At 38.5% G+C, this 27,081-nt stretch overlaps 1 protein-coding gene across 4 annotated transcripts in view; it reads right to left on the bottom strand.

Annotated features, from left to right (window-relative positions):
* Positions 1 to 25,946, bottom strand: part of gpat2 (glycerol-3-phosphate acyltransferase 2, mitochondrial) — a 132,540-nt gene extending 106,594 nt beyond the window's left edge. Inside the window, exons 1-2 of one of the 4 annotated variants that reach the window (XM_088335112.1) lie at positions 25,868 to 25,946; positions 17,081 to 17,122 (exon numbers count right to left, since the gene is read on the bottom strand). Coding sequence is in view for 2 of the 4 variants with exons in the window: in XM_088335113.1 (XP_088191239.1) it covers positions 17,081 to 17,122; positions 25,348 to 25,371 (66 nt within the window). In the remaining 2 variants the exon portion in view is untranslated. Of the gene's footprint in view, positions 1 to 17,080; positions 17,123 to 25,347; positions 25,562 to 25,867 lie in introns of those variants that run through there. The other 3 variants (XM_088335114.1, XM_088335113.1, XM_088335111.1) reach the window with 3 other exon arrangements.
* Positions 25,947 to 27,081: the final 1,135 nt, after the last annotated feature.

The raw sequence follows: 27,081 nt of genomic DNA, 5'->3' as shown, positions 1-27,081 counted from the left end.
AGTAGAAGAAAAATGGTGCATTATGGTCACTTTAGTCTCTGTAGTTTATAATCTTCCTTGTTATTTTAAGCAGTCATCTTAGGTTGCACAACAGAATACAGCAACAGCTAGAGGCCAAATAATACACACTGCCCCTTTAATTTTCATGTCAGGGCAGGGGCCTCAAACTATCATCGAGAGGGCTGAAATGACATTAACTTATAGGAAAGCATATATATATATATATATATATATATATATACTTATATATACTTATATATATATATATATATATATATATATATATAAATCAAGAATTGTTTTTTAGGTTAATAAACAAATGCCTTCCTAGTATCAAGATTGGTGTGAGAGCGGCGTTTTTAAAGATTGAATGCAACTCTAGTTACTTACTTTACTGTAACTAAATATCTCAAAATATCAGTAATCAACCTCCTTGACGACTAATAACCAGTATTAGTGGATCTTTATTCTTTAGTATACACTTACAGTAAACGTTGTTTGAATAGAAACATTTTTGAAGGAAACGCTTACGATGAGTGATTCCTGTATGTGTAGTTTGAATGGTTGAACATGTATGGCACAAAATAACAAATAAGTATCTCGGGTCACTCTGCTGTTGATCAATGTTGCTAATTTTGAGTGCGACAGCTCCAGGCATATGGTGCAGCAGAATTAGCTCCCATTTAATTCTAATAAAAAGGGAGCCTGAGTGACGAAACTGAGTCACATGGCTGGGATGTGATATTGTGGTCTAATGGAAAACATGTGGCTGCCACACAATCTCTAATTACAGTCAAAGTCCTCTGACGGGCTCTTCAGTACTTGACTGACAAATTGATAGAGTACACTCAGTTGCAACAAGAAACGGACCTTCTTTACCTAGTTGGACATGGTTTCTTAATTGTCCTTGTGGTGGATTTTTTGAGTCTTTTCTTTGCCTGAGGGTAGGTTTCAGATCAGGGGATGTTGTAATGGTAGCCTGAGCAGCCCTTTAAGACTCTCTGTGATTAAGGGCTGTGCAGATAGATGTAACTTGACTTGACCTAGCGTTTCAGTTATTTGCTTATTATCTCTTTTAACAGGTAATTTGAATTTCTATGGAAACAAACCATATATTATTGATTTGCAAAACCGAAAGCACTGCAATGACAATGAGAGTGAGCTAAATTGGGTCGACTGCAAATGAGACTTGATTAGAATGCTGTGAAATGCATACATAGCTACTTAAGCTTAAGTATGTAAGGTATATACCAGGGTGACGATGGAGTAAGTAATTCTCATAAAAAATAAAACTCACCAAAATGAAGACTTCCTAAAATAAAGGTACACACTGAGTCTATTTTTCTTCCAAAAATAAATTAAGCAATTCTCTATTAATATATATTACACACCACATTTTCCTGACTGTAAACCAAATTAGCCAGAAATGTGAACATGCGTCTTATAATCCACTGCACTTTGTGTACAGAAAAAACATATTTATTAATTTAAATCATTAAACTGATATGTTATTGTTGACCACAATAATAATAATAATAATAATAATAATAATAATTTCCTTTGTATTGTCATTCTTTGTAACAATGTACACAGAACGAAATGTCGATACACCTGACCCGTTGTAGCGAGTCGATGCAGCCGCAGCCAGAGGGCGCCGCCATTATACAATTACATAACAACAGTGATCAATCCCAGATAACAACGCTAGGGGAGCAGAATCCTAGCCCCCATTCCAATAGTGACATAGATGATGTAGGAAAAGACAATAGGTCTTCTCATTGTCACAATGTTTTTCTCGGTACCAGATACAAATGTTAGATAAATGAGAAAACAAAGTGATTAAAAATCCACACATAACTTTGTTTCACTTGCATACATGCTGCCATTAGTTTATACCTTTCAGAAGGACCAAATTACTTCCCACAATGCCTTCATCTTAATTCAGTTCAGAATCTAGTGCGCTTTGTAAAGACTTTGCGAGTCTGAGATACTAAATTGTACTTTAGTGGTCCCTAATCGTTTCTGTATCACGGACCGCCTTATGTCTCACAATATACTTGCAGCCCGTCAGGTTAATATAAACAATGTGAAAGTGTGACAATAATAGTCTGATTTATCCAGAGGAGTATTGTGTTTAGGAACCAGCAGAAATGTTTAAAGCGGATTGCTATTCATCTGTCGGCATTATCATGTGTTTTGGAGTAAATATTTGACACGGTTGAATTCTATGGATTTTTCTTGATGTAACGAAGCCATTTTTGTTGACATTCAAAGAAGTTGAAGACGGCCAGGGGATGTAAAGGTGAGTGACCTCGGCTTAATAGATCTTGGGTATCTTGTTTTATACTGATTTTATTGTTTCTCTGATGAGCATGTATTGAGTCCTAAGAGTTTAAGCTTTCTAATGATATGTGGCATGACCTACTTCAGTGCCTGGTGAGATCGTATGGACACGTATTTGTTTATCAAATGTCTGGCGGCCCACCGGCGGGCTGTTGGATCGTTAAGGGGCTAAGGTGCCGTGTGTTATTAAAACTCTTTCTGTGTACTGTCTTTCTTTGGAAATATCTCATGTTTCAATGTATGTAAATGCTGCTAATAGTCAGGTGCGGCTAATTATGAGGAATTATATATATATATATATATACACTGTATATATATATATATATATATATATATACACTGTATATATATATATATATATATATATATATATATACATATACACAGTACATCTGGAAAGAATTCACAGCGCTTCACTTTTTCCACATTTTGTTATGTTACAGACTCATTCCAAATTGTATTAATTTAATCTCTTATCTCAAAATTCTACACAAAATACTCCATTATGACAATGTAAAAAAGTTTGTTTTTTACTTTTTTTGAATTTATTAAAAATAGAAAACTAAGAAATCACATTTACATAAGTATTCACAGCCTTTGCTTAATACTTTGTTGATCCACCTTTGGCAGCAAATACAGCCTCAAGTCGTTTTGAATATGATCCCACAAGTTTAGCACACCTATCTTTAGGCAGTTTTGCCCATTCATCTTTGCAATAAGTCTCAAGCTCAATCAGGTTGGATGGGAGACGTTTGTGCACAGCCATTTTTAGATCTCTCCAGAGATGTTCGATCGGATTCAAGTCTGGACTCTGGCTGGGCTGGTTCTGAAGCCAATCCTTTGAGATCTTGGCTGTGTGCTTTGGGCCGTTGTCCTGCTGAAAAATGAACCTTCGCCCCAACCTGAGGTCAAGAGCGCTCTGGAGCAGGTTTTCATCCAGGATATCTCTATATTGCTGCATTCATTTTTCCTTCTATCCTGACTAGTCTGCCAGTTCCTGCTGCTGAAAAACATCCCCACAGCATGATGCTGCCACCACCATGCTTCACTGTAGGGATGGTATTGGCCTGGTGATGAGCGGTGCCTGGTTTCCTCCAAACATGGCGCCTGGCATTCACACCAAAGAGTTCAATCTTTGTCTCATCAGACCAGAGAATTTTGTTTCTCATGGTCTGAGAGTCATTCAGGTGCTTTTTGGCAAATTACAGACGGGCTTCCATGTTCCTTTTACTAAGGTGTGGCTTTCGTCTGGCCACTCTACCATACAGGCCTGATTGGTGGATTGCTGCAACGATGGTTGTCCTTCTGGAAGTCACTCCTTTCTCCACAGAGGAACGCTGGAGCTCTGACAGAGTGACCATCGGGTTCTTGGTCACCTCCCTGACTAAGGCCCTTCTTTCCCGATCGCTCAGTTTAGAAGGCCGGCCAGCTCTAGGAAGAGTCCTGGTGGTTCCAAATGTCTTCCATTTATGAATAATGGAGGCCACTGTGCTCATTGGGACCTTCAAAGCATCAGAAATTTTTCTGTATCCTTCCCCAGATTTGTGCCTCAAGACAATCCTGTCTCGCGGGTCTACAGACAGTTCTTTTGACTTCATGCTTGGTGTTTGTCCTCTGACATGCACACTCAACTGTGGGACCTTATATAGACAGGTGTGTGCCTTTCCAAATCATGTCCAATCAACTGAATTTACTGCAGGTGGACTCAAATTAAGCTGTAGAAAGATCTCAAGGATGATGCACCTGAGCTCAATTTTGAGCTTCATGGCAAAGGCTGTGAATACTTATATAAATGTGATTTCTTAGTCTTCTATTTTTAATAAATTCTAAAAAAGTAAAAAAAAACTTTTTCACATTGTCATAATGGAGTATTTTGTGTAGAATTTTGAGATAAGAGATTAAATTAATACAATTTGGAATGAGGCTGTTACATAACAAAATGTGGAAAAAGTGAAGCGCTGTTAATACTTTCCAAATGCACTGTATATATATACCTGCAGCCCCGCTATTGCCTTCCCTACCGACGCGACAAAGCACCCTATGGTGATTTCCATTTTATTTGCACTCTTCGGACTTTCCTCAGAGTCCATTTTTTTCCAAAGTAACGAGCCGCTAAAAGCTAGGTGTCCCCGCGCTTGAAAGTTTTGGGTGGAGGACACAATTACTTGTCCACACGCACTTGGGCGCCCGCCACACTGTCAGCATACACCAGCCTATCACAGACACACACACAGACAGTCATGGCCACCCTACATACAAAGCCCTCCCTAACCTGTCTCTGCGATAGCATTTGCTCTGTGCAGTCTAATTTGAACAAAATGCGCGATATGGTGATATCAACGACTATAAAAACAATTCAATTCAAAAAGAATGAAGCTGTGAACAATCCATTACTAAAAACCAAAGTAGCGAAGATTAATGTAATCCATCATTGACGGATTTTTTTAAATAAAGGAAAATTATAAGGCCGTCCATCCTTGACATACAGTAATCCTTCGGTTATCGCGGTTAATTGGGACCAAAACCACCCGCGAAAAGTGAAAATCCGTGAAGTAGCGACGCCCCTTCTAAAAGTTTTTTTTTTACCCAAATTTTTTTATTTTATTATTATTATTATTATTGTTATTATTTAGACCCGGCCAATGGGGACCAAAACCATCCGCGAAGAGTGAAAATCTGTGAAGTAGCGACGCTCCTTCAAAAATGCCTAAAAAAATAAATAAATAAAAAATAAAAAACATTTATCATTTTATTTTATTATTAGTTTTTAGACCCGCGAAGCTCTGAACCCGCGAACCTGGAACCGCGAAGTAGCGAGGTTCCACTGTATTGAAAATTGAGTCATAAACAGCATCAGTATGTCCTTAACAATCGAGTGCGTCGAAAAAGAGATGCTGAGAGACAAAAATGAACACTGAGGGGTGGATAATTGAATAAAGGTCAGCGAAAGAGAAGACCGACACTAACATAGTGATTGACATTTTAGGCCCGAAATTGGGGTCGGGCTTAGCCTTAAGATCTTACCTCTACCTATTCATATCGGAGTGGCCGCAAAAAGCTAAACCTCTGGAATTTACAGATTATTTTTTAATTTCCACTTTGATATTGATATTAAATCTGTGCTTTATGTTGTGCATATAGCATATTGACAATAAAGTTAAAGCTGAGTTGAAGTTAGAGTAATGTCCCTTCTAAGCCATACTACTTTGGTGTTCTCAGATTCATAGGCATAAAAAAAAGTTATGTGGTTTGAACAAATTCAGAGATGAGGTAAGTCTGAAATTGGCATTCTGCAAAGAGAAAATAAGATGTTGTCTCTGCTATCACAAGGTTGAAGCCTCAAGGGATTGGAAATGGATCACAGGACCAATTCAATTACGTTTCTGGAAGTCATTTGAGAACACAAGATTTATCTTCAGTTTCTAGTCAGTAACCATAAGAGGTTTTTTTCCCTTTTTAACACTCCATACTCTTGTTCCCAGAAGATGTAGGGTGATTGGATTCAATGACATGGAAAGACCCTCGTAGAATTTGAATCACTAACTTTTACGACTATCTGTTGACTCAACATATTGGGGCGAAGATGGCAGAGATCAAAGGACAGATACGTGTCTAAAAACTAATAAACATAAACACCACTTGATATATCTGCTAGGCTGAAAGGATTAGGCGACATGTAATTTAATAAAGCAGGTGAGGGTGAATATATTGGGATTTAAGGCATCCAAAAAGAAAAGCAGGAGAAAAGGAGGAATGCATCGAGGTCACAACGCATGCGTGACAGTATGAAGCCCGAATATTTATTTGGTCTATCAGTAAATGTGTGTACATAAATTCATCAGCAAAGTGTACATGTTTTACTTTAAAGGGCAAAACCAAAAATGCAAAAATGAAAAACAACTATGACACTCAAAAGTACACATTCATAACCTTATTTACAAGGGGCTGTCAAGTAAAAGTAGGTCCGTTTGTTTGGATAAGGCTTGGGGACATTGAAGGTCACACGCTTTCAACAACTCATGAATGTCAGTTAGATGAATTTGAGATAATTTTATGCTATTTTGGAGCTGTACATGCATTCCAATAAGTAGTCACAGAGCAGACGATAGCCTATACATGCTGACAAATATTCAGCTTTGTGTAATATTAGGGCATAGGGTTGGTCAATGCGTGGGTCCCAATCAGGATTTATTTTTTAAATATAATGAAATTTTTATGTAAAGCACTTTTCAGTCAATAATTTGTCACTTAGAGTATAATAATCAGTGTACAATAAGACAATAAGATCCCCTCCTTCATCCCCGCAAAACAACCCAAAAACACAATTATACACAGAAAAACACAATGGTTAAAATACAATACATACAAAAATATATAGTAAAGTCATCAAATATAGTTATGACAAGGCACAGACTAACCATGAGAGGAAAGGGACCTGAGCGGGGGCTATTCACACTGATAGGGATGGCAGCAGATGGCCTAAGGATTTCAGCTATTGAATCACACCCAACTAGTGCCCCCCTCACATGCCCGGCACCCCCGCCCAAAAATGAAGGAACACTGAAATATAAAGTATGAATAAAACAGCTACAGAACAAAACATAAAAATGTGAAGTAAAAGTATGAAACAGTAAAAGATTAGAAGTCAAACAAATCAAAACTAAATAAAAATGATCAATTAAAAGCCATATTAAAAAGTGGGTCTTGAGCTTCCTCTTAAAAATATCAATGGTCTTGCAGACTTGATGTTCTTCAGCCGATTGTTCCATAGGAGAGGATCAAAGTATGCTGAATGCCACTTCACCATAGGTTTTGGTCCTCTCCCTTGGAACAATCAACAAACCGCTGCCAGAAGATTTTAGGGGCCGCTATAATATAAGCAAATCAGACAGATAGGATTGCCCAGACAAACAACACATTTAAAAACTAGTAAAAGCACCTTTAAATTGATCCCGAAACACACGGGGAACCAATGCAGCGATTTTAAAACGGGTGTAATGTGACCCCTTCGCCGGGCCACGTACTGCTAAATTTTGTAGTAGCTGCTGGCAATGTTATAATTGGGAAAACCAGAATGCAGAGCATTACAATAATCTAAACGAGAAGATATAAAAGAGAGCATCAACACGTCTGTGATTGCCTGAAAGAGAAATGGGCAGACAGGTTTTTTTTCTGCTTTTTTTTTAAACTATTTTAAAGTCTTTGGCGCAGCACTTCAGTGAATATCAACCCTCTGGGAATGTTTTCAGCGTGATTAAAATGGCAGATCTCTGTCAACACACATTGTGCCGAGCTTTGCTGCCTGTATGACACCTTCTGGCAGCATGGAGGTGGCCCATATGCCAAGACTCAGCAGCTGAGTACGCACAGTGTGTTGAGAAAAAGGCGAAAATATCAGTACAGAATATTAACACTTCAAAGCTTTAGTCTTTCTAGAAAAAGATGACAAAGTGCCTATCTAATCATCAAGACGGAGAGAGATGACGTTAAGTAGACGTCCGCTATCACCCCGAGGACCCAAATCAGCTGGTCACGTCGATGGGGACATCAGGAGTTAAAAGGTTTTAGCCAAGTTCATCCATCATTTATGCATAAGTTCAGTGTTCTTGCAATAAACTGCTATTTTGCAGGCAAAGCACCCCTGTGTTTATGGAAGGCATCATTTAGATATGGGAGGTATCACAAAAAAAAGAACCAAGGTGAAAGTGCTGCTTGAAATGCATCATTTTACGAAAAGCCGTTTTTCTCAGAAGTATTCTCAAAAAGGAGTATTTTCAAGAAACTTAGCAATGTTCAACTGTTGTTTACTAAATAATGGTAAAAGATAGCAGAATTCATTCTAATGAAAGGGGACTGTTCAAGCTTTATTTTGATGTGCCCTATGCCTACTGTATTTAGAGCTACATAGCTAAATCTTCGGTAGGCAATGAAAAATGAGTCAAAATGGCCAAAACTGTCTGGTGCTTCTTATTTGAGAGAAATGTCTGGCACTGCGTTAACTGTTCTTCTAATTACCGCAACTGAACTGAACTGAAACTGAATGTTTGCACCTGGAATAAAAAAAATAAATACCGGGTATCTTTGCAGAACATGTTTCAGCTTGATTCTAGGATGAGCATGACATCTAAAAAGTGACATTCATAAATTTAGGGAAATGTTTAATAAAGGAATAGAAACAACAGTTAATTTACACTTTTTAAGGTTCAGGTACTGAACAAGTCCTTTGGATTTATAGTACTGTTTGTGTGCCATTTTATGAGTTTTCTGTTTGAATAAACAGTATTGGAAATGAACTAAAATCTTGTTTTACTATGTTACAAATGGAAAGTTGCTAAAAACTACTAGCATTTAAATCATACTAAGGGGAAATTATATTTAAAAATGCTTCACTTTCATTTTATTATCGTTTCATAGTATCCGCATCGTGTGGTAACCAAATATTCCAACCCCAAATGAAGCATGTAATAAAGTAATTTAGATACAATTAAGGTACAATAAATGTCTAACCGATAATGTACTTTGTATATCAGAACTAAGATTCATGTCATTAGGCTAAAAAAAATCAAAATACAAAGCCAGAAAGCAGTTTGTTCTCTGTAAAAAGTAGGTTACTGTTCATGGGTTATAAGCCTCTTGTTAATTTAGTAACAAATGTTCAAATCTCATCTGGGACTTCTAAACTATAACCTCAATGTCTACCATTTTGTTTTCTCTCTCTTACATGACTCTTCGCTGCCGTTCCTATTTCTTTCCCTCACTATATCATGAGGCTACTTAACATCTTAACTGTGGTGATAAACAACTAACAACTCATTCTACTATCAGTCAATGTCACCAAGGGTGCTTCACGTCTCCCAGGCCTTGCAATTCCTCAGTGCTCTGGGAATCTGATTTGTTCCCACCTCTCAATGACTTACCAAATCTTTTCTCTGCTCAACACTTTCTCTCTCCACTAAATCTGTGCTTTGTCAGTGCCAATTTTCAATAATTGAAATATATAAAAAAAAAACTAAGAATAGACTGTTACAAAAAAGAATGGAATGGAAAAACTGGTCTCTGTTTCTGCCTGGACATGTTCACCTTGTGAGATTTGGGCTCTCAGATATTAGATACAAGACTTGAGCTGACCTGCTTGATTGTTGTGGCTTGTCCTTGCTTTCCGGATTTCTTTCTATAAGGACGTTGAAGCACATTATCCAGTCTAAATGCACCAATAGTATTTTTCAAACTTACTGGCATAGTTTATAGTTAAATAAGAATATTCAGTCTACAGGTTCTTATTTCTAGGATAGCAGGTATTTAAGATAAAAGAACCGGCTGAGGTTCAGGCCAAGCGTTACAGCATGCTCAACCCTTATAAGAAAAAACAACTTCTCGGTCAAATGCAAATGTGCAGTTTGGTTTATGCAATGTGTACTGCGGAGCAAAATAAGACAAAAGAAACTTGATGCCACTTGTGTTGCGCTAAAAGTTTGAGTGACAGCCGGCATACTGTATTTGCCGCATCCCCGGCCTTTAATCAACCCAGTAATTGTATATGTATATATACATACATACATACATACATACATACATATATATATATATATATATACACACATATATATTAAAAACACAACAAAATGTGGTCTCGAGTCACCCTTTACTGCATCAAAATGACACTATAAGCATGTCCCCTTAACGTCTCAATGAAATTCAATGCATTCTTATTTTTATTGAAATAACATGAGTGCTGCATAAATTGCGAGACACACTAAATCGATGATGAAATTAGTGGTTCCAAACTTACACTGATCTAAAGTAGAGATCAACCGATAATTGGGGCCAGTATACAACACAAGCATTTATTTTTAATTTAAGAGCCAATAAGCAATATACTTTAAAATTACGTTTTCAACCCCGGGAAAGCAAATTGCATGTGTGTCTGTTGTGGAGCCCAACCCCAGCACTGTCCCACCCATAGGAATACCTGATTGGTTGGCAGAGCAAGAGCCAAAGCCAATATTGAGCCAAAATAGTCTCATCGCACATACAAAACTGATTAACATGGGGCCATATATCCCCATTACAAAGATTAAGAATGGCCAAGAGTAGTGTAACTGCTCCATATATACACCCAAATTGTAAACTTGTAAAAGGCTGTATCTGAATGGAACTTCATTAAGAATAAAAGGGATGGTTTGTTCTTTTTGGCTATCTGAAAGAGCGTCATTTATAGAGGATGTTCCAAATGGGCAGGCAGCATCCCAACAAATGTAAACCCGAGACCACACCATGATTTGAATCAAAGTCACTATACCGAGCTTAGCACAAACAACAACGAAACTTTCTGTTGAGTTGCAACATTAACAATGCCAGCATTTTAACTTGAACCGACTATATGTTTTACCACCAGTTATTCGTTTTGATCTAGCAAGAGTTAAATAACATAACCAGTTGTGTTTTGCTGGGAAACACATTAAGAAGAAGGTCAAAAATATATACATTTATGTAAAGTACCCAATAATAAGGCCTGTTTAAGCCATGGTGACCAGATGTCTTTTTCTGGCGCAGAGCCTTGTTTTTTTGCCATTAATTTGGTGAGCATCAATACAATAATTAGCGACTAGCTGGTGGATGGCCAGAAGAGACACAAAAATTCAGTCTTAATGATCTGCATGCGTGCTTGCGGAGATCTTATACAAACTATTCCCTTTTAACATTTCTATTATGTACCAAAGAAAAGCAGTCTCATTCTGCGCCGTTTTGTTTAGGATGTTTGATGTATAACACATTTAAAAGAATTCTTTACAAAAAGCTCCACTTGATAAACTGGTAATATAACAATATTGCAATATATATTTTTTGTATTTAAGATTTATTTTATGGTTTAAAACTAAAAGAAAATATCATGCATCACTGCTTTTAAGGGCACATAACAGTCCTGCGACTGTCTGGCAACCAGTTCAGGGTGTCCCCTGCACACTGCCCGAAGGTGGCTTGGATGGGCTCCAGCACCCCCGGGGCCCTAGTTAGGATAAGCGGCACAGAAAATCGATGGAAGGATTGTATCCTGAACAAACAATACAATTAAAAATAAAGGAAGAAAAACAACATCAGATAAAAGAAGTTTGTGAACACTATTGGTCGGGCATTGTAATCTATCTGCCATAACATTTGCCAAACACAAAAATACATGTCAGAAACAATACTCTCAGATGTTAAACATATAACTACCTTATGCTGACCATGCCTGCTCTTGAGTAAGGTTAAATCTTCATTGGAAAGAGATACGCCAAAAACAATCATCCATTTATAATGTGAAGGAAAGTGGATTTAGCCTGCAGTCTGTCTCTGAAGAATCAAATTAAGTAAAACTTTAGATATTACATTTCTTAGCCAATTTAATCACAGCATTGGGCAAAAAGAAAGAAAAGACGAGGGATAATTTGAAAACAATTGTTGTGTTGCGTTTTATGAAAGATTTTCTTAACAGAGCACAAGTTTGAACAATCACGTTCAGTTTAGAGGGATAGTTTTTCACTTATACCTCTTTTCTTCTCACCATTGTACTTGTTTCAAAAAGACAAACTAAACCAAAATAAAAATCACAAAAAAAAAAAAAAATAGCATCCAGTCATAAGTGCTAAAATGATATATTTTGGGGATTAGTGATTGCTTGGCACATAACATGAGTTTGTTGTCCAAATAACGAACATTTTGGGTATGATGTTTCCAAAATGTTCGTTAAAACTTTCCCCAAAAGGTTCATACCATTGAAAATAGTCATACATCCTTTTTACACATTGCTCATCTCCACTAGGGTAACAGGGGTGGTGGGGCCAATCCCAGCTATTTTCAGACAGTGGGCACCCTGAACTGGTTGGCAGCCAGTCGCGGGGGCACATGCAGAGACGCTTATTTACATTTAGGGAAAATTAACAATTTACATGCAGATGCCATTCATTGTAACTGAAGTGCCCAGACAAAATTCCTGCAGCCACAGGAAGAACATGCAAACTCTGCATGGGGAGGCTGCAGCAGCTGGAATTGAACGCTGGTCTTCTAACACGTTCAATTTATTTTTAATACACCTCACTATTAGAATTAAAATCCTGTATTCATCCTAAGATCCTGTTTTTCTCTAACAGTGCCAATTGCTAATATGACATTATTTCTCACTAGAATCCTATCTAATTCCTTGAAGATTACAACTGCACTTCCCAAGTACAGATGTAGAATTTTAATTTGGTCAGTTCCCTTTTAATTTTTATGACAAAACACAAAAACATGCTTGCAACACCGGCCAACTCAAGTATTGTGAAAAGGCTTGTGTGTGGAAAGAGGCACAAGGGATAAAAGCACTAGAAAATGCCAAATTGAAAATGAAAAAAACTGCAGTGGGAAAAACATTATGCCGAGATCACTTGAATGTTAATTTGTTAGAGACCAGTGCTCACTTATGCACAATTAAAAAGCAAATTCCTGCAGGAACGCTTGCTCAAATTCATACTCAACAAGCATCTCCACCTGATGTAGATATGAGAGAACCAAAACCACTACATGAGGAGTTGAAACATAAAACAAGATAAAAAAGAAACAAAGTGCAAATGACTCGGGCGAAAACAAGACTACAGGTCTGCAAGACAATTTGCTTAAGAGAATCTTTCTGCATTTATTTTGTGAAATGCAGATTAAAAGCACCAGATGGAAGAGGTAATGTAAACTTACACCATACATAAACACAAGCACAATGTTGACCATGGATAAGTTAATGGCACAATGTTGAAAGAATACAACTTTATTGCAACATGTTATACAGTAATGCTTCTGCGTTTAATTTTTACGGTTTCACTACTTAGTGGATTTTCATCGTGAAATGTGTTCTGCATTCTTGGCTAAACAGTCGTCCCACCCCTTTTTCTGCCTGTGTGTCAAAAACTTTGCGGTGTAAATAACTTGACAAACCTACTATACAAATGCGCAAATTGTTTTTGATTTTCAGTTTCTCACCATGTCAACAAAACACTCTGGAAGAGTCAAGCACCTGCAACCAGGTACAGTAGGCAGGGAAGAAGAGTAAAAGCATTTTTACGCCACATTTTAGTTTCCCAATAACGTCCACATGATGGCAATAAAATATTATCTGAAGTAAAAAAGTGGATAGTCTCCTGAAACCTGTCTGGAATCAATAGTGCAATATAGCAGCAAGATTATTTTTAAAACTAGATTTAACAGTCCAGAAGTTATTGGTAAAAAAGAATGCTTACAAAGGACAGTAATGTTATTTGTAAATAAATAGGGTATGTTCTTTAGTTTCAATGTGTAATATATTAATTACAAATGAATAAAAACGTTTCTACTTTGCAGATCTTGATTAACGCGGATGTCACGACCACAACGGAATCAGGACCCAAATGCGTAGTGTTAACCACAAGTTTATTGATAGAAAGAGGAAGGGCTGCGCCCGCGATCTAGTGCTCCCTGGACGTGGAAAGCAAGCCGCTCATGCAATCGGATCGTGATCCGAATATGGAAGTGGATCTTCCGTAGCGTGAGATAACGGTGTCAAAGACGGAAAAAAATGGTCGATAACCAGGTCAGGAGAGCAAAAACATGGTCGGGATAAAAAAACGGGTCGTAAGCCGGGATGGGAGAGCAGACGTGTTCTGAATCAAAAACCAATCGGAGCCGGAGACAAACGGGGAGTTCAGGAACAGACGGGTGCAAAATCGGGTGCAAAAACGGGACAGGCGGGAGTCAGGGTCAAAATGCTTGCCTTGTAACAACAGAGGTTCACTGACGGACTGACAACCTGAGAGTGACAGGACGGGGCTTAAAAAAGGACAAGGAACCAATCAGGTAGCCCGCAGCGGCTGGCGCCAAATGAGCGGGCACATGTGATCCTTATCAGTAATTATGACAGCAGAGCCTTTTTGGAACGCACCTCCTACAAAAAATGAGGGCTTACTGTATTTACTTTTTATTTGTCAAGGAATATAAAATGAATTCAAATTCAGTGGGAATGATGTATTACAGACCACTTCCCCATTTCCTGCTGAATGTGCATCTGCTGCATGAAATACATTGATGTGAAAGCAGTGTTTTGATTTAATTTTACATTTCTTTTTTCTTTTGAGGCATGATGAAACAAACATCACATCACAAAAATGAGCAATCCCCCTAATAAGAAGTAACTTTATATGCTTCTTCTTATCAATAATTTAAACGCAATATGTCATGTTTGGGGGTGGCACGGCGGCTGAGTGGTTAGCTGAGTGGTTAACGCACAGTTCTAAAGTCATGGGATCAAATCTAGCTACCAGCTTTCTCCCCTTGCCTGCATGGGTTTCCCTCGGGTACTCCTTTTCTTCCCACATTTCAAGAACAGGTTAATTTTCCGGTCCAAATTGTCCCTAGGTGTGAATGAGCTAGTGAGTGCCCTGCGACTGGCTGGCAACCACTTCAGGGTGTACCCTGCCCACAAATACAGCTGGGATGGGTTCTGGCACCCCCGTGACCCAACTGAGGATAAGCGGTGGAGATGAGCGATAGATGGATGAATGGATTTTATATTTGCTATTTATATCATTGTAACTGTCACTTGTTAATCAATTCAGAAATAATCACACTGGGAACACTAACACTTTTTTTTTACTTCTTTAGTCTCTAGCAACAATAGATTATCTAAAACCTGAGACTAATATGTAGTGGTAATCATCAATTTTTCAATTGACTCTGGAAGTCAAGTTTTGTTTTCCTGTTTGATATTGTATTGCATGTATGTTACTATTCCATATTTATTGTTATATTTATTCTTGTATTTCGATTTTGTTTGTAATTCTTAATTCTGAATACCATAGACATGTTTGAGTTTGTTGTTGTTTTTCATTTTCATTTATTTCTATTTAATTTCAGAATTGATATTAATATTTTCACTTGTATTCATTTATTTTTCTTTTTGGGCAGTATTGGTCCTCCATGAATATTTGTCACTATATAAAACCCATCAAAATTGAAAATGCATATGTAGTTATTAGGTTTGTTATTCTTTTGCTGCTCCTTTATTTATCAACCCAGAAACAACATCTCACAACACTTTCAAAACTAAAAATTGGCATTTGTTTTGTTTTTTTCAAACATGACCACAAACCATTGTAAGGATATGCATACCTCTTATCTTAAAACCAATGGTAATGTAATTACTAAACTCAAGCAATAACAGATAAAGTGATCAAGTACCAATAGAAATAGTACTTCTTATTAAATAAAGATCAATATACTGTAATTGAAGCACATGGAATTAAGTTGACTAGTTTAATGTCAACATAAACTTGTTATTATGCCCCTTATTGCCCAGTTGCAACTTCAATGCAGTTTTGTATTTCAGAAGTAGCCAGCTAACATTGCAACGCATTCATTTAGACTACATGTTACCGTCCACTGTTAAGTCAGTACACACAATTTTATTTCAAGAGCTGCACAGATTTGACTGGTCATACAAATTTAAGCCACACATTGGCTTTTCACACATACTTCACTCACACAAAACATACTTGCGCACACTTCTCAGTTGGTTCAACTGCTGTTTTTCCTCTTTCACACCCGGCAGACCAGCCCTGAGCAGTCAAGTATGCGGTGACTCTGTTGCACTCAAAACACACTTGTGTGCTCAAAATCTCCTCTTACATTCTTGCAACTGTGGTACACAGCTGACGCTATACTGTATGCAGCTCAAGGGTAGCCAACATCCGTTCTCAAGGGCCACTACTCAGCATGTTTATACGTTTTCATCCCCAAACAAGCACTGCAAGACGCCTGATTAATATGTTGATCATGCAGAATAGAGGTCCTCAGGTACTGGGGTTGGTACCATCATTATATATTCGGCTGTCGTCTGTCTGAAGCCTACGTCATGTCATCATAAAATGCATACCGGTCTGATTCGTAGCTGTAGGGTTTTCCCATAGCTTTTTTATTTGTACTGACAGCTTTTTGACCCCAATGTTTTCCTGTAGCTTTTTTATTCGAGCTTGTAACTTTTTCTCACGTATTTACAGTTGTGTTTTTTTGTGTATGGTTCATAAACCATACAAGGAATAAAATACACATATGAATGCATTTCAGATAAGAGATTAGGGCTGCACAATTAACCGAAATCAAATGGATATTAAAACGTGACGTAGTGCGTTAGTGTAAGTGGTTAGCGCGTGTGCGGCACAGTTCTGAGGTCATGAGATCGAACCTCCTGTGTGGAGTTTGCATGTTCTCCCTGTGCTTGCGTGGGTTTCCTCCGGGCAATCCGGTTTCCTCCCACATTCCAAAAACTTGCATGTCAGGTCAATTGGCCGGTCCAAATTGTCCCTAGGTCTGAATGAGCAAGCGTATTGTCTGTCCCTGTGTGCCCTGCGACTGGTTGGCAACCAGTTCAGGGTGTCCCCTGCCCACTGCCTGAAGATGGCTGGGATGGGTTCCAGCATCCCCGCGACCCTACTGAGGATAAGCGGTGCAGATAATGGATGGATGGATTTCAAATGTGAGTACAAAGCCTGTATTTTAAACACACACATGAATACGTTTATGGATAAGAGTTGTGATTTCATAGGGACTAATTAACAGCGATGGGTATAAATAATCTTTTTGGGAATATACCTTTTTGATAACAATTTCACTACATAGTTTTGGGGCTGATATCGTACGGATAAACGATAAGAATAGATTGGGACACCATTAGTGAAAAGCTCAGGATCGTTCTTACCTTTTTCTGAAGCAGGGAAGTGATTCTTCCAGTGAGTAAATACTATAGTGGAAAAGAAAAAAAGCCATGTTAGGAACATGAAACAACAAATAATTAAGGGAAATATAGAAATATGCAATAGAATAGTAAAAATCAAAGTCAGACATGCTGAGCAAATTTGGCCTCCAACAGGTTGAATCAGGTTTTTCTTGCTTAAATTGCCCATGTTAACTTTTATGGATGCCCGTTATATATTTGCTAACCATTAATAATTTTGCTCTTTTAATCTTGACATATGTAATGAATGTCTATATAGAACTTTCAGTGTATCTCAGTTTTATTACTTCTTTTACATAAAGCCTTGTTTAGTATTAAATGCTAAGACTGGTATCAGACATTTTTTATGCATATATATATGAACGATATATACTTAATATATAGCACCAAATCCACTCCGGGTTCCTTTTCTTTATGAAGCACGCATGCTCGTCGGAGCGTGCGCTAAACGGCACTGTCAGACACAGAGAAGTGGGTACCCAACGAGGGAGGCTGAGTCACCCAAAATCAACCATAATTCCACATTCCAAAAACATGCTGGTTAGGTTAATTGGCCGGTCCAAATTGTCCCTAAGTGTGAATGAGCGAGCAAATTGTCTGTCCCTGTGTGCCCTGCGACTGGCTGGCAACCGGTTCAGGGTGTGCCCTGCCCACTGCCCAAAGTCAGCTGGGATGGGCTCCAGCAACCCCGCGACCCAACTGAGGATAAGCGGTGCAGATAGTGGATGGATGGATTTAACATATTTATATACATACATATTTTGATTGATTGATTGGTTGTCTGTTTGTGTGTCTGTCCACCCAAGAGAAGGGGGAAAGAGTTTAGATACGACCACCATCTTTCACAGGCGGTCAGGTCGGTTACTATAGATGTGAAAAATGTCAAAAAAAAAGCTTAATCATTAAATATCAAAACCATTTCAAGGCTTAAGTCTCTATCTGGACTCATTCTAACTGTTTGGGTTCCCAAGCTCATTTGAAAATGACCCTGCCTAAAAGCGAAATACCAAGTCAAGTCAAGTCATGTCATGTTTATTTGTATAGCCCTTGATCACAAGGAGTCTCAAAGGGCTGTACAGACCACAGATTATTTCAAACCACATACTATTATTATACCTTACCCTAATCTAAAACATACACGAGGGCAAGGAAAAACGCAAAAACCTCAACATGAGGAAAATGAAGAAACCTTGAGAAGGGACCACACATGAGGTAATCCCCCTTCCAAGATGACCAGGCTGCAATGGATGTTGCAATAACAAATAATACACAGATATTGTAAACATGAAATATAGGGCATTCATAACCTATAAAATGGAAGTGTTTTACGCCTAGATTTAAACCGTTGCACTGTGGTTGCAGATCGAATCTCAGGGGGCAGGGCATTCCACAACATCGGGGCCCAAATAAAGAACGCTTTCGAACCTGCAGTTCTCTTCTTGGCTCTTGGGATAACTCGTAGACCAGCATTTTCAGAGCGAAGGCTCCGGAGGCTCCGGGGGAAATTAATTCGCATCACTACCCTCTGATGGCGCACAGCCATTCCAGTTTCTATCTTGTTTGTAAAGTTGTGGAGTTTGCATTTTTCGTAACCTTTCATATGGATGAACACAGGGGGAAAAAAAATCAAATGTCAACAATATTTTTTGATTTACCCATTAAGCACCAATTATACATCCATCCATCCATTATCTGCACCGCTTGTCCTCATTAGGGTCGCCGGGGTGCTGGAGCCCATCCCAGCCATCTCTGGGCAGTGGGCAGGGGACACCCCGAACTGGTTGCCAGCAGGGCACACAGAGACAGACAATTCTCTCGCTCATTCACACCTAGGGACAATTTGGACCGGCCATTTAAACTGTTTTTGAAATGTGAGAAGAAACCGGAGTACCCGAAGGAAACCCATGCAGGCACGGGGAGAACATGCAAACCCTACACAGGAGGTTCGATCACATGACCTCAGAACTGTGCCGCACGCGCGCTAACCACTGCGCCGCCAATCAATTATACAACGTATTAAAATGTATATGAGTCTCTGTCCTCCACAAAGAGAGAAATGACGGTGTTTGATGGATTTAAGATTTGCTCTGATGGACAGCAGTGAGGGCAGCAAGGCGGCGCGGTGGTTAGCGCGTGTGCGGCACAGTTCTCAGGTCATGGTTTCAAATCCAGGTACCAACCTTCCTGTGTTTGGCATCGCTGCTTTAGACATTACATTGTTTACTGAAGAGACTGTGTTGATAATATAGCACTACATAGTGGTAAAAAGCTTCTTGATAAAAAAAAAAATGTTACTTCAACTAAAAAGTATATTAAACATCATATAAGAATCCATATTTTATAATCATAGGTTGAGACATTTGTTTGTTTTTATATATAACATGAGCCACACCAGAGGGAGCTGACATAATTGTCCGCCAACTTGCTACGAGGTGAAACCCGAAAACCTCCCAAAATGCAGGGTAAATTTTTTTTAAAGAAAAATGGTTTGGTTTGGTCACTTAGTATTCTTCTTTGAACTTTTAGCATTTGATTTCAGTTAAACAATAAAGGAACATCTCGACGTCAAATAATGCACGCTCTTCCTTTAATGCGGTCTGTTCCTTGTGTTCTGAATTGCAGACATGTATCCCAACGGATCACAAATCCGTCATGCTCCCTTGCAGCACGACTACATAGAAAAAAACATTTTTCTGTTCATTAATTCTGAAAGCGATATTAGGTACCTTTTGGGCTTTGTGTTCAGACGCTTATTCACTGTGGGGTTGTCATTTTTTTCTGCTGGATGAGCTCTTTTGAAAATCCCATTTGATAACCCATTGTACACATCTATCACTTGTGTTAATCAATTTTGGAAGAGCTGTAGCAAATGATACACTGATGAGTTGATGGCTGGATTTGCGCTTTATTTCACAGTTTTGAGGTCAGAGAGAAAACACACATTGATTATGTGCAGCGACAGATGGTCATGAAGTGATGGCAGAACTGCTGTTTTCCATGTTTAAATATTGATTATGACACTGAGAGGTTTGCTAAATCTGTGGTTTGAAACCACTGGGCAGCGGACCGGTACGGACCATAGGTAGTTTGGTACCAGGGCGCACAGAAAGACAAAAACACTGCCTTTTTTGCTTTTACTGTACTGTATATAAATACATTTTTCACCCAGAAATGCCCCAAAGTTTGGGTTTATGCTATACCGAAGTTTTATGGTAGTATATCACCTGTAATTGAGCAATGATTTATCAGTCAACAAATATCACTGATCTCATTTAGTCTGCATTGAATGCAACAGGAATCGAACCCGGGTTGCGGCGGTAGCCCCTAGGCCACCATGTTTACAGATGACAAGGGCAATAGCTCAAGATTTTATCTCATCATTTAACTATTTTTACTCAGTGCCACGTAGTACAACGTTGTAATGGAGCGTTTTGGGAAAAAGTTTAGCCAAAATGACGTTTTACAACATGGTAACTTTAGTTAAGATAGTGTGATGATTAGATAAATTCTAATACCTCTTCCTATTTCAGCTAGATCCATAATGGTGTAGTGATTACAGAGTATATTTGGGCTGGTTATCTTTCAGGCATGAAAATAGGTTCAGGCTTAAAAAGGTGAGAAAGGTGTGGAAGAAATACCATATGCAATCTATTATCAACCTTTCCTCTTTTAACTTTTCGCTGCACAACGTATTAGTCTACTAGTAGCTTAACACCGAAAAAGTGTCCAAATATTAAATTGTTGCCATATTTTACATATTGAAGACATTTTAAACACGGGGAAGTCTAAACACTATAACCATGGATTGTGCATGTTGCTTATCACGTATTATTGTTGTATTTTCTTACAACATTAAAAATAAATCAAGTACATGACTAGATTGTTCTTTGAAGGCACAGTGTGTAATATTGGACCGCTACATGTCATTGTGTTGTGTAGTAACCAAAAACTAGTGCTACAAAGGGGAAATAGAAACTACGGCGACTCAAAGTGACTAAATCACACCACTTTTCTTCTCAGTTTTTTGCCTAGCAAGATAACAGACAACCATGTCAGCTCCCTCGAGGTGAGCCTCATGTTATGTAAAATAAGTACAAATTTCTTGACCAATGATTATTTTAAAAAGTGCGCGGTTCTATGACAATTCATGTATTTTTGCTTATTACTATGCCTGGGGTATATGACAAAAATTGTTATCACAATATAAAATCTCTCATCAGTCAATACCGATAATTATCACATCTTTTTTTTCTTGAATTGGGGTGGCATTATCTCAGGAGGTAGAAACACATTTTGGGATCAAAAGGTCGCAGATTTGATTCCCGGCTCCTCCATATTATATGTCGAAGTGTCTTTGGGCAAGACACTGAATCCCTAATGCCCCTGATAGCAGGTAGTTGCCTTGCATGGCTGAGCTGCAATCGGTTAATTCGTGTTGTAAAAGGGAAAAGTGTGAAGCACATTGTAAAGCACTTTGGGAGGTCTTTATTGACTTGATATATATATTTTTTTGCCCCTGAGTGAAAGTTGACAATACCAGATGTGCATGGTGACAAACTACTACACAGAAACCAACAAATATGAGGAACATTAAACATGTTGTTGGCAAAATTTGCAACAGACGCTGCTGCTGTTTCTTATCGGACTGTACATTTCCAAAATACCACCAAACAACTGAAGAAGAAGGGCCTCTTCTCTCTCCGACTCTTTCAGTGGGTATGCCGGTGTTATTATGTCTTTTTCGCTCATTTTCAACGTTGTGTTGTTATTTCCCTTTCACTCTGTGTGAGGCGGGGCATCTTAATTCCTGCTAAATGATTTGCTCTTCCCCATCACCTTCTTTGTCTACTTCATGTTACTCTGGAACTTTTCATTGCATAATCGGCCCCATTTTCTCTAGTGTTTGAATAGTGTGATTACAGTTCAAATAGAAATTATCTACACCGCTTATCCTCAGTAGGGTCGCGAGGTACTGGAGCCCATTTAGGCAATCCTTGGACAGCGGGCAGGGGACACCCCGAACTGGTTGCCAGCCAGTCGCAGGGCACACAGAAACAGGACAACTCGCTTGCTCTTTCACCCCTAGGGACAATTTTTTGAACAGGCCAATTAATCTGCCATGCATGTTTTTGGGGGATGTGGGAGGAAACCAGAGTCCTCGGAGGAAACCCACGCAGGCACGGCGAGAACATGCAAACTCTACACGGGGAGGCTGCGGTAGCTGGACTTGAAATCTGAACCACCGCACTGCGGGGCTGCGCGCTGACCACCCAGCCGCCGCGCCGCCCCTCTTACAACTAGAGTACCAGTAATGTAGTCGAAATACAGAAGAACATTGGGTGCTATCTCATTATCAAACTATGTTTTGTCATATTACCAGAGACTAATATTAAATTTGTTGTGTGTTTCACATCTTACAATGACAATAAATTCTATTCTATCTACGATGACAAATTTATTGTCATTGTAAGATGTGAAATGCGCAATGAAATTAACATTTGTCTCTGGTATAGTGACTAACGCGAAAGGTGCCCGGTTTGAGACAGGGCGGAACATTCGTTGGCCTGGAGAGGGATTGGCGCCACCAGGCTGTACTTGCCCAAGACACATCACAGGGAATTGTGCCCCTACAAGCCTGGTGGTAAGGGAGCCAGTGTTCTGACTACTAAACTGACCTTGGACCTGTTAAAAATGTAAGGCAAAACAGAAAGTTTATGTTCCATGGACTTTTTTTCAATAGAGAACCCACGGAGTGTTATTGGATTATTTTTATTGCATGTTGTTAGATTTCTGATTTTTGTTCTGTGGAGAAGGGTTTATTTGATTGAGGTTTTCTGAAAAACAATAACTTTTTTCCTTTAGGCACTCATGTCCGTTTTTTTTGTTACAAACTAACCCCGGCCCTTAATAAGAGAAGGGACTGGTTATGTGGCTCTTACAGTAAAAACTGTGGAGATCCCTGTATTAAATGGTTGTATTTTATCAGTGTTAACATTTCTTTCCCATTTAACTTCAATTTTTAAATTTTCATTGTCAGAATTGGTTAATTTTCATATTACAGTGTATTATGAATAGTAACAGTGTCTGAAATGCATGACAAAAAGTTACCGGAGACCAGGGCGGACAACTCTGAAAAGTTGCCTATCAGCCATAAAGTTGCCTGCCCCATTTTTAACAACTTGAAACGCAATAAGACGACTAATACCAAAAAAAAAAACAGTTGTTGCTAAGTATTAAGGATTGATAATCACAATATATAACAGAAAAACACTTTAAGTTTAAATTTATTATAAATCTACTTATAACATTCATTGCATGTATATGACATCACTGTTTTGTATCTGCCATCAGTATGTACCTGTATTTACTCATCTTCATTCATGCAATGTTTGCATAGCGTCGTCTGCCACAAGCCACGTGAACTCCTCCTCCACGATGTTCTTAATGTACGTTTACATTTTGCAGCGTCATACATTTTGTTAGTTTCTTTTGAATCTTTCTTTTGGGGCTGAGGTTTTGGCTTGATTCCTAACCACTTCTCCATTTTTCTTGTGTTGTCTGTTCGTCTACTTTGGAAAATGATATGCAAATGCACGACCTTATAACTCTCGGGAAAGTCCAGAAGCACGAAGTTATTCGGTGCGAGCTTCTGATTGAATCCAGAGAATGCAAATTGCCTAACGAACCGAAAATTCGAAATTTCAAAACCGAACGAAAATTTCGAAATCAGAATAAAGCAAACTTCATGTCATGTCATGTCATGTCATTAGCTACACCGGTTATCCTCAGTAGGGTCGCGGGGATGCTGGAGCCCATCCTAGCAACCATCGGGCAGTGGGCAGGGGACACCCTGAACTGGTTGCCAGCCGATCGCAGGGAACACGGGGACAGACAACTCACTCGCTCATTCACACCTAGGCACAATTTAGACCGGCTAATTCACCTGAAATGCATGTTTTTGGAATGTGGGAGGTAACCGGAGTGCCTGGAGGAAACCCACGCAAGCACGGGGAGAACATACAAACTCCGCACAGGAAGTCTGGAGCTGGATTTGAACCCACGTAGGAAGTTCCCAAGACATTAACTGTGCCGCACATGCGCTAACCACTGCGCCGCCGTGCCCTAAAGCAAACGTCTGATTTGAAAAAAATCTTTTTTTTTTCTTGAAAAAGTTGTCGGCCACCAAGGCAGAGACGTTTTGAAAAGTTGTACGCCCAACGTAAAAGATGCACGGCCCGGCGTCCGGGCAGACATAATTTCAGGCACTGTAGTAATAATTACAATCAATGTATAACCTATAAGTGTGCAGAGCATCTGCAAATAAAGAGTGAGGCACGCAATTGTCTTGCCTCGCAGCAGAGGGCGATAGTGAAACTAAGTATTCTGATTTGGCGCAAACCTCACCAGCACAAAATCGAATTAGTGATAATAATAGCAAGCTAACATCAAGCCATCTTGTAATCTTTTTTTCTCGTTGCCTTGATGCAGCTTATAGACTTCAATTGGTTAGTTAGTTAGTTATGTTTGATTTGTTATTGACACGAACAACAGCAAACAAACAATGTGAGGTCCGAACAACCCCTACCGACAATCTCAACAGCAACCAAGCACATTCACAATTTCGTTAAATCTGACAATATGACGTTTTAACAATTTTTCCAACATTTTTAACATCAATTAAACAATGTCGTTATATCATATCCCAACAATATGAGTTTTTATCAACACTTTTAACAGCAATTAGATACATTTACAATTTCCTTATATCATGTTCTAACAATATGAGGTTTGAACAATACATTCACAATTTCACCGGTGTGAATGAACAAGCGAGTTGTCTGTCCCTGTGTGCCCTGCGATTGGCTGGTGTCCCCTGCCCACTGCCCGATGATTGCTGGGATGGGCTCCAGCACCCCCGCGACCCTACTGAGGATAAGGTGCAGCTAATGAGAGGAGATGAGATATTCTAACAAGGTTTCTGGAGGTAAAGTGAAAGTGTGACATTCTGCCTTTGCTCTTTATTTCCGCCAAAGCTTTTAGTTCTTGTTTGATCGCGTCCTTCTTTCATCACAGTGCTCCCCTTTATGATGAGTCGAGTCTTCACGGTCCTCACCCAAGCCACTCCACAATGAAGGGCACGGCCAGTTCATAGGTGTTGTTGAAGTATACAAATTACTTCATCAAAACCGGGGGATCCGAGTCCATTCTCTGGGGGTCATTGAGAGCGTTACCTGTGTCTGACTCCGGTATCTCATTTGGAGACCCACTGGAGAAAACTCTGGAGTCCTCTGACTCTCTTTCTGTGATTCCAGGCCTTCCCCTTTTAGTTAGGGCAATAAAACGTATTCTCTATGCCACAGTTCATGTATCAATTTCTTGATCCACCAATCAAATAAGTATTAAGATGAAAGTTCATGTTTTCTATGTGATTGCCTCACCAGACGCGAACCTCATCGCACGTCACAGTGAAAAACGCTAACGTTAACGAACATTTAGTATCTACGTCTCCAACATTAGAGCAGCCGCGTATAACGTTGACATGTTTCTCAAAACAAAAGTGTTCAAAGTTTTCTGAAAAGTACTCGCCATGAAGACGCTATACCGATTAGCTACGCCATTGCTGGCTCACTCAAAGGCGAGGCGGTTAATGTATCGCTGCATAAAAAAAATGGTACATGCCGAGAAATAATTAACTTATTAGTGAATTTCAATAAATATAAAACATTTTGATATGTTGCCGCAGTTTCATACCTTGAAGTCGAATTTGGCAGCTTGTGTCACCGTAGCGTGCACCTGGCAATAGCCCTTCTGCTGGCGAGGAGCACTGATGACATTTTATGTATTACTGTAATTATATTTTTATTTATTTGCCCACTGGTGATAAGGAAATAATATAATGGAACGAAATTCTGTTTTTTTTCCTGAAATCAAACAAAGTTTTCCTTATTTGTTTTGTTTTGTTTTTAAATAAGACGTGTGCATATAATATTGACATATAACTCTAAAAAAATTAAAATCACTCACAATGGTGCAAAATAATGTAATCAGAGCTCAACAGCAGAGCATGCATAATATATATATATATATATATATATATATATATATATATATATATATATATATATATATATATATATATACACATATACACACAACCTCAGTGGAAATGTTTTAATCTTTCTTAAAACACACTTCTACTCTATAGCATATGAATAACCTATATTTTATGTTGATAATATGTGCATTATTTGCCCTCATGTAGGTTTTAGATGAGGGGGTGGTGTCATAATAGTCTGTAATAATAGTTTGCAATAGTCTTTGATTTGTGCAGCCCTTTGAGACTCTTTGTGATTGAGGGCTATACAAATAAACACGACTTGACTTGAATAAAACCTCTTCATTTGTGTTTGTTTTGATCCCAAAACATATTTTAAAAATGCATACTTAAAAAAAGATGAGTAGTTATCCGGAAAAAGATAATGAGAAAATAATATATTTTTTTATATCCACAATAGAATAGAATAGAATAGAATGGAATGGAATAGAATAGAATAGAATAGAATAGAATAGAATAGAATAGAATAGAATAGAATAGAATAGAATAGAATAGAATAGAATAGAATAGAATATTGTAATCTGTCAAATGCAACAAAATTTTTTTTGAAGTAGCATCCTCATGGCGCAAGAAAATTCACAACAAGACGATTGGTTTAAAATAATGAGTTAAATGTAAAACTGTAATGTAAAAATTAATATCAAATAAAAACCAATGAACTGACCACTTACCATGATTGCACAGTTCCTAATTTATTTTGGAGCATTGAGGTCAATTATACCTTAAGGTGGAAGTTGTTTTTTTATCGATTGGTTCTTGACCTGATAGTCTTGAATCATTTTTCCTAATAAAGCGTGTTGTGTCATGTTCCAGTTTGTCTAGGAAAGTGAATCCCACAAATGTAAACACA

Source organism: Urocampus carinirostris, chromosome 5, assembly GCF_059441175.1.
Source record: "Urocampus carinirostris isolate Australia breed hairy pipefish chromosome 5, RoL_Ucar_1.0, whole genome shotgun sequence".
In the NCBI taxonomy this organism is placed as follows: Eukaryota; Metazoa; Chordata; class Actinopteri; order Syngnathiformes; family Syngnathidae; genus Urocampus; species Urocampus carinirostris.
This window is presented reverse-complemented; position numbering and strand designations above follow the sequence as displayed.